The sequence below is a fragment of the Austrofundulus limnaeus genome, unplaced genomic scaffold, assembly GCF_001266775.1.
Source record: "Austrofundulus limnaeus strain Quisiro unplaced genomic scaffold, Austrofundulus_limnaeus-1.0 Scaffold241, whole genome shotgun sequence".
Classification (NCBI taxonomy): Eukaryota; Metazoa; Chordata; class Actinopteri; order Cyprinodontiformes; family Rivulidae; genus Austrofundulus; species Austrofundulus limnaeus.
The window spans coordinates 511,043-520,336 of NW_013952643.1; the positions used below are offsets into that span (position 1 = coordinate 511,043).

Here is a 9,294-nt window from a genome sequence, read left to right on the forward strand (position 1 = left end):
TAAGCAGGTTGTTCTGCAGTATTAAGCAGGTTGTTTTGCAGTATTAAGCAGGTTGATGTGCAGTCTTAGGCAGGGTGTTCTGCAGTATTAAGCAGGTTGTTTGTTCTGCAGTATTGCAGGCAGCATGGCAGAGAGCTATGACACAGAGAGTGGCTTTGAAGATGCAGAAAGTTCTGATGTGGCCAACTCCGTGGTGCGTTTCATCAACCGTTTTGTTGATAAAGTTTGCAATGAGAGCGGCGTGACAAACGAACACCTGAAGGCCCTCCACACTATGATACCAGGTATGATGTCACACTCACTGAMCTTTAAGAGGAGTAGAAGGAGCGTCACTCAATGAATCTGTCTCCGCAGATATTGTTCAGATGCACATCGAGACGCTGGACGCAGTCCACAGGGAGAGTAAAAGGCTGCCTCCCATCCAAAAGGTAACCAATTCCTATTTTTACATCCCACTGGACAAAGGCCATGCTGAACCCCTGCCAGTCCCACCCACTCCCCTCTCCACCAATCCCTTCAGCTCAGGCTCACAGTATCATGGCAGGTACGTCTGTCCGCCGCAGACAGAACTGTGTGACTCACAGCATGCCTGAGCAGTGCATGCTGGGTGATTGCTCTCCCTCATCATGCTGGTTGATATCTGCTGAGGCCGGAGGAGCTCAGCCGGGCTGCTGCAGCTCCTCCAGGCCCTTCAGAGCCGAGTGCCTTCAAACTGAAGGGTACTGTTGGTCCTGCATGCAGTGTGATGGAGAGGGATGGGCACCATGCTGAGCTTCCTGTGACTGTTTCTTATGAAGAAGGTCTCATGCAATGTCTATTAGTCTTTATTAGCTTTGACTGTAGCTCAGTGATGTGTGTCATTAACTGTGCAGCAGATTGTGAACATATCAGAGAAGTTATTTACTTTCTGTTAGGGGTGGAATTAGGAAGGGTTGGGGCTGGGGTCAGGTTTAGGTAGATGCAGCTTTTTATGTCTAAAATACAAAAAATAATTTGGTTTAAAGTGACATTCRAAGTGCAAATATATATATATTTTGAAATCTTGCTGGATCTAATGGTCCAAAAGTTCAAATAAGACTTCAACACTATGGGAGAAGACAAGACTGGATGGATTATTACTATATTTCAGTGATTTAATATGATGACACTAAATGCATTAGCTAACGTTAGCGTAACTAAAAGCTGTTTTCTGATGGATAAACAAACAAAAATGATAAATGTTTGGCTATAGCATAAACTGATCAGTCGCTGAAAATAAAATCTATGAGGCATCAAACTCTCTGAAACATACCAGCCTGCAGAGAACATAATCAGAGCTGCATTTGACTTTCTTTGTTTTAATTTCTGTGAAATGTAGCCAACTTTTAAACATTAAGTCTTGTTTTTTTCTTTTGCTTCTTCGATATTTTTTCTTTGTGTTTCTGTATCACTCTATCAGTCAAAGTAACCACAGACAATAGAGGTGATTCTGCCCCCAGCAGTTCATTTAATTAATTGAAGTTGCAAATGAACATTTACTATGTTAAATAATACAACAATAAAATTCCGTGATGACTAATTTGTATAAATTTTTTTCACGTAATCTTCTATGTGGATTATTTGTTTTAGCCTCAAATAACTCCTTGAATCTGAAGTACTTTTTAAAAAAAATGTATATTTGAACAAACAGCAGAAAATTGGGAGCTACACGAATCAACAATCATCACCGCTTGAAAAGAATTATCAGAGGAGTGTTTTTACTTTTTTATTCAGTAGGGCAAGACTTAAAAATTGTCTTGCAGGCAGCTACTCGTCTGTGAGGACTTTAACTTCTTTCTTTTTATTGAGAGGATTGTGTGCTTTGAAGTGTTGTGTTGAAAGTCGACACATTGGTTTAATACAAGATGCTGGTTTTAAAAAAGTGCAAACAAAAAGCAGCCTTGATGGTCRCATTAATTCTTCAGATTCCCTCATTTTAAGTAGAACGAGACTCTTTAAAAAGGACTGCCCATCCCAAGTCACAGCCATGGGGTTCTGATGATCTGTCTTTSTGTTATTGATAAAATCCAAACCCTGTCAGATCTGGTGTGTGTATGCAGCCATCTGCAGGCTTCAGTAACATGAGTATGAGTCAGTATTCATTCCTTACATGTACTTTAAAATTGTCATGACTCACATTTAACTCACATTTAACTTAAGATTAACAAAATGGTGTTAATTAGAGGAAATGTTTCCTCTGGAGCTGATCATCTCTTCACGTTCAGTTGCTCTCTTTTTATTTCTGTGCAGCCCAAGCTGCTAAGACCAACCCTGTTACCTGGAGAGGAGCTGGTGATGGACGGCATGCGGGTTCACCTGATCCCAGATGGCCGAGACGAATCAACGGGACAGATGGGAGGGCCGCCTCTTCTTCCAGCGGAGGGCGCCATCTTCCTGACTACTTACCGCCTTATCTTCAAGGGCACACCTACCGACCCACTGGGTAAGAAACAGAAGCTTTCCTGAGGTTAGTTGGATATTTTACTCATTGGTTGGCCTGTTGGTGTTTTGTTCTCTGCAGTGGGTGAGCAGATCGTGACTCGCTCCTTCCCCGTCGCCTCTCTGACCAAGGAGAAGAGAATCTCCGTCACACTATCCATGGACCAGTTTGTTCAGGAGGGGCTCCAGTTACGATCCTGCACCTTCCAGGTCTCCTGATCCTTTCATCACTCAGATTCTTCGTTAACACCTAAGAACTTTGAGATGACAAAAACGTCTGTCTGTTTCTGGTCTATAGCTACTAAAAATTGCCTTTGATGAGGAGGTTGCATCTGATCTGGCTGAAAGCTTTAGGAAACACCTCCACAAGCTGCGTTATCCTCAGCACGTACAGGGAACCTTCGCCTTTACTGTGGGTCAGAGTGCCAAGATGCTGGAGCCCAAGGACAAGGACAAGAACCAGTCCCTAAAGTAAGAACCCAAAACCTTCAGAGTACGGAATGGCTTTAAAGTGCCCGTAACATCAAATTTTTGTAATAAACATGAATGCATTTTTGGAAATCTAACATTGATAAAATATTGTAAAACAAATTTCACATCGCTCAGATGAACAGTTGTTGAGATATTTGCATGTGAAGAAACAGGAAGTGATGTCAAAGAGGAATGTCAGCATGTAAAAAGAGCTTTGTTACAAAAGCTAAAAACCCAGACTGTAGAGAAAAATCTGATGTTTCTTTAGATTATCTTTAGTTGCTATCAAAGAGAGATGAAGAAGAGTTAAAGTTTAAATAATTTTGTTTTAATAAACCGAGACAAGCAATTTTATTTTATTAATGAGTTCCCCTTTGATGTCACTTCCTGTTTCACTTTGGCTGAGCCAAATTTAAAAGAAAATAGGCCAGTTATGTGACAAAATGTGTAAAATCATGTGTATTATGCCAATTTTCTTAAGTATAAAGATGATTTCTTTGACTTTTTGTATTTGAAGGACAGGCATGTCACAGGTACTTTAAAATTCATAAAATATAACCTGACTTTTCCTTTTTGCTCCTCTTTCTAGTCAGTAGCAATAGTAGTAGTAGTAGTTTCATTCTCTTTTTTAAGGAATCGGTTGATGTACATTTATGCTAGGGTTGGGCAAAATTGTCTTGTGCTGTTAATCATCAGAAAAACTGTCCTTGATTTATATTTGGCATTTGGTAATTATAAAGGTTTGTGCCGCCAGGCGAACTGGCATACATGACCAGAGATTTCCACAGTAGTCCGCTCAGCGCTCTTCTTCTACACCAAATGGATCGCCTTCTTCCTCCCCACAGTCCTCACTCAGACTGTTTATTCCCTTCATCTCTGCCTTTGAGCTTCCCTCCTCCCTCTGAAAAGTTTCTGATTGGTCCACCTTTGTGTCCGTAGCTCCATCTCCATCTTAATCAGCTGCAGCACCTTTTTCGTTTTAAAGCGGACCAAATGTGTCTGGTCAATACACCCTTAGAGAGAGTGTATCTTTCCCACTAGCTCCATCTAAATCAGTCGTGATTAGGATGCATCGGCTCATCCAGGGACTCCAGGAGGTTCATCGTCATATTAATCGTTATCAGCTAAATGCCACAATTAATCGTGACTAATTTTTTTGACATTATTGCCCGACCCAAGTCTATACCGGTTTCTTTTTTGTATTCAACCTAATTCAACATGGCTGATATGGACAATTGACCTTTGGAGACACGAAAAGGTTTTTTACTTTGTCAGTTTTAAAACTGTTCTGCTCATATTTGGTGTGAAAAGAAGTCACCGATGATGAAGAAACTAAAGTAACATTCAGTTCTGCTTTCTACTGAATTGGCTTAAAAATATGTGTGTATATACTGTATATATCATCACACCAAATATATATATGTGTGTGTATATATGTATGTATGTATATATATATTTATTTGGTGTGATGCTAGCTGAGAGTCGTTTGCACCACGTACTCTGAGCAGGACATGTTGCCATGTTGTGCGTGTGGTTATTTTCTATTTTCAAGGTTTAACCAAAATAAACTTTAGAACTCACCATGAGATGATTTTTGTCTAAAACTTTAATTTGAAATGAACACTTTTTTATGTTGTACACAAAGAGAAACTATCTTCACTTCATTAATTTCCATAATGCAGCAACTCTTTTTAAACCTGCATTAATCGAATTTAGTTTTGATGACAACATTTAAAACACTACTGTCTTTTTTATTTTTCTACAATCAAATGTTCTGCCTTCAATAAGATATATTGATTATTTAATCTGTTGTTAAAAATGTTTTATATTATGTCCGTCAGAACACTTTCAAAAAACTTGGTGAAAAGTGCCAAGAGAACCATCAGCCGGCAGTACGTGACCAGGAAGAAGTACACTCCCCCCAGCTGGGAGAACCGGAGCAGCTTCCAGTCAGAGCTGGATGAGGATGAAATCTCAGGTATCATAACTGACTCAAATAAATTCTATTTAATTTGAATATTCACTCATTTAGCTATGTTACTATGAAAATAAAAACCACTTATGATTTCTGTTTATAAACCTTTTTGCTAAAATGTATAAACTTTAGCTTCTCGGGCTAAAATATTTTAGCTCCAACTAAAAATTGGAACCCTTGTGTTTTAGTTCACACACTGAAATGGATTCATACTTCCTTTTAATTCTGACTATTTTCATACTATGACATATAAAAATATTATCAGGTCCCCACTGRGTCTTTATATTAAGTATAGCTAAATAATACATATGACGTAGGCTCAGTATTCTTTTTGAAATTAAATTAAGAAACCCAAAATTATTTAGTTGTGAGATTTTTACTATTTGTGATGTCATCCAGTAAGATGCAGGAAAAACATACACAAACTCATGTTGAACATTTATTTAAATCAAAAATATGTTTGAATGACCTATTCTGTTAAGGGCATTGCCATCTGTAAGGTCTTCCAAGGTAAACTGGTTGTAGGTCAGGCCAGGTAAAGAGTGATTCACACTCTTAGGGACAGAAGACATCAGGGAGTTCAGTAGCTGCGTTTCCATTGACCATGAAAATGCGCAAATTAGAATTTCGAAAATAAATTTGCTCAATGGAAACACCTCAATTTAAAAAAAAAATTACGTTTTTTGACAAAATGTTTTTGCGCTAGGATGAGGTGGTATTTCGGCCGTATCAAAATTGGTGTTTTTCGCAAAACTGCCATGGAAACACATTTTTCGCATCACAGGAGTCACGTGATCAACAACCAGCTGTTTCTACTGGCAAAAAAGACAACGAAGAAGAAGATAACAGAAAGTAGAAATAGTAGTAAAATCACAGAAGTAGTAAAATAAAGTAGTAAACTCGCCGACTACAATCTCCCAAAAACACAGCATACGTAGCCGCTCCCAAGTAGGGGCTTGTCACTGGAAAGCCTCGATAAAAGACGCCGACATCTCCTCTGATGATGAGCGCTAGTGTCACAGTAGCAATATGCTATGTGTTTACATCCATTGCCGCCATGTTTGTAATGACTTATCGCGAGAACAAGCGTATTCACGCGTGACTTTAATGGCATTTCTTACTTAATGGAAACACCGCAGTTGCAAAACTGTGTTTTTCAACATTAACAGAATATCGACAAAGTTTTGTGCACATTTGCAATGGAAAAGCAGCTACTGTCTCTCGCCCGGACATGGGTTTACAGGAGTCCTACCCTGAAGCCAGGTCCTGGAGAGGTGCTCATCACTGACCACCTGTTGACCAGGCCTCTGCCTATGGGGTCCAGATAGAAACATGGGTTTGCCTTCCTTTGGGCCTTCCATACTGGAGGGTCCATTTGGGTTGGGTTCAGCATGTTATGGGCGGTAGCAGACAGCGGGGACCTTGGCACTCTGACCCTGGGTTACTAAAGCTGGATCTTCAGACATGAAATGTGCATCTCTGCTGGGAAAGGAGCTTGTGAGTGAAGTTGAGAGGAGCTGGACCTTATTCTGCTCTGGAGTTGCCCATATTGACAGGTACCTGGCTGGTATGGATCTACTTATGGCCTCTTTGCACTGTGAGGCCCGGCGTGAGCTGGCCCGGGTTCATACCCAGGTTCAGCTTGTTTGCTTTAGAGATTATCACCCACATCCACCCTGATTTCTAGAACCTCAAGACCAGTGGTTCTATCCGGGCCAGCCTGGCTGACCCAACTTGACATCAGCTACTGTTGCTCTTTGATTGGTTCACTGGGTTACGTCCCATAAATGAGATTAACTTTACTTGGATTGTTTGCAACAACTATTATGTTTTTTTTTTTCAAACAAGTTCAACTAAACAACCACTGTAGCAAGCTTCAAGCAACAATAAGCTAACGTTAGCTTACCGTCCTCTGTCGTCTTGCCTCTTGTCTTAAGCTTCATACTGCTGGATGGTCTGGTACTGTCTTCAGTATTTTTCCTTCAAGGTTGGTGTAGACCATTTACTGTTGTGTCATGAATAAAATAAGATCGACACATTTTTTATATGATGATCCTGCCCACTTCAATGTGTCGCTCTGCTCAAACACAGCCAGGGCTGGGCCTTACTCTGCAAGAATGCCATCACAGCCCCCTGGCTTGGTGCCTGTGTGTTTGAGTTTTCCTCTGTAGATGAGAAAGTAGCTTTCCTTCGCCTTTACATGGGCAATGGTTTCTGACTGTTGTTCCTAAGTACTAAAGCAATTCAAAGTACCTGGCCTGCTGGGGGACGTCAGTGCTCACCTGGGTAATGAAAATGTGACCTGGGGTGTGTTTGGGAGGAACGGCCTCTCTGATCTGAAMCTGAGGGGTGTTTTGTGGTTGGACTTCTGTGCTAGTCACAGTTTGTCCATCACAAACACCACGTTCCAACAGAACGATGTCCTTAAGTGCACGTGACACCAGGACACTCTAGGTCGTAGATCAATGATTTGATGACACTTTGTGGTCGTGTCATCTGATCTGCAGCCGTATGTTTTGTATACTCGATCACCACTTGGCAGTGAGTTGGATCAGATGCCAGACGGACCCTGTAGACCCAAACCTGTAGTGAGGGTTTGCTGGGAACACCTGGCAGAAGAACCTGTCTGAAAGATCTTCAAGTCCTAGTCAGGTAGTAGAGGAGGAACAATGCAGGTATAGTGCAGTGTTGTATAAAGTACCACACAGTGATGCTTGAGTAAAAGTACAAGTATCTTACCAAGAAATTACTTTGGGAAAATTTAAAGTCTCATTTATGAATATTACTTGAGTAAAAGTATCTGATATTTTTGTACTTAAATATTAAAAATAAAGAATTGAATTAAAATGAGYAGTTAGATTTTATGTAATGACATTTATTAGGAGGTGACCTCCCCAAAAATGCAGAAATGAGTATATCGTATTAAAATAATGAATTGATGTTAAATTTAGGATACACTAGTCCAGCTGTTTCATTTTATATACATACTGTATATCAAGGCTGCACAAACCCTTTCTCCAAAATGAAAATCTATCTGAGGGCTGCGGCCAAATACAATAATGTAATTCATGAAATACAAATACTTCTTAAGTACAGACCTTTTACTTTAATGATTATGTCCTGCTGGAGTGCGACATGATTTGTTTGTGTACAAACTAATACGGTATCAGAATTTTATATATTTATACTTCATACTACTACTTTATACTTTAATTTATACCAATTAAATTCACTCTATCTAGGAGGCACAATTTATATGGATAGTATTTATTTTTTACAATAACCTGGAATGAAAACAAACAAAAATGAAATAAAAGTAAGAAGTAGAAAGTACAGATAATTGTGTGAAAATGTAAGAAGTAGAAGTAAAAAGTAGGCTGAAAAATAATTACTCAAGTAAAGTGCAGATAGACAAAAATTCTGCTTAAGTACAGTAACAAAGTATTTGCACTTAGTTACTTTACAACTCTGGTATAGTAAAAATAGTTATTTTTTAGTTAGGTGTTCTGAGCCACACCAGCAGTTGGTAGAAATGACAACATAGACAGTTTTGTTAGGCATCTACACAAATAGATTTCTAAAAGGTTTGCTAATATCAGAGGGAAGAGGCTGCAGTCCCTCAATGATCAGAGGAGCATCTGAGYACAAGCTTCTGATCTAATGAGTGTTTTTGGAGATCGTTGCTGTCCTGGCTTTAATTGAGGAGTTACATAAAAGTAGCTTCTCTGGTGAGCTGTAAAGTGAAGATAAGCTGCGGTGTTTTTTGTCCCACAGTCTCAGAGGAAGTGGATCAAAGCGCCCTCACCCTCTCCTCCACCATTCGCTCTTCAGACAGACAGACCATGAGTAACGTCGTGGAGCGTGCCTGTTGCCGTGACTACCAGCGTCTTGGTCTGGGCACGCTCAGCAACAGCCTGACGCGTTCTAAGAACGAGCCCTTCAGGATTTCCACTGTCAATCGCATGTACACCGTCTGCAGAAGGTAAGGACTTAACAACAGAAATATCTGGACACACGACCAAGAGACTGACGTCCCTAACTAGGGCTGTGTATTGGCAAGAATTTGGCGATACGATACATATCATGACAGAGGGGTCATGATATATCCCAATATATCCCGATATATTTCGATACTGTAAACAAGGCGATATATTGCGATATTTTTGGTCCAAAAATTCTATTAAATAAAAACCTCTTACTGGGGAAAAAAACCCGACTAAAAACCAAAATTCATTGTCTCAGAAAATTCTAATATTACATAGACATACTTTTGATACATTTAGTTGTGTTCTGCTTTGTATGTGTTTTATTTTAATATTAGAATTTTTTTCGTTTTATTTTTCCAGTAAGAAGTTTTTATTTAATAGAATTTTTGGACCAAAAATATCGCA

General features: G+C 39.6%; 1 protein-coding gene across 7 annotated transcripts in view; it reads left to right on the top strand.

Annotated features, from left to right (window-relative positions):
• The window catches only part of sbf1 (SET binding factor 1), a 108,630-nt gene that overhangs the window by 82,881 nt on the left and 16,455 nt on the right, over nt 1–9,294 (top strand). For all 7 annotated transcript variants that reach the window (XM_014020112.1, XM_014020113.1, XM_014020116.1 and 4 more), the window contains 7 exons: nt 112–284; nt 355–428; nt 2,269–2,461; nt 2,540–2,667; nt 2,756–2,928; nt 4,770–4,906; nt 8,678–8,885. In XM_014020112.1, coding sequence (XP_013875566.1) covers nt 112–284; nt 355–428; nt 2,269–2,461; nt 2,540–2,667; nt 2,756–2,928; nt 4,770–4,906; nt 8,678–8,885 — 1,086 coding nt within the window. The remainder of the gene's footprint in view (nt 1–111; nt 285–354; nt 429–2,268; nt 2,462–2,539; nt 2,668–2,755; nt 2,929–4,769; nt 4,907–8,677; nt 8,886–9,294) is intronic.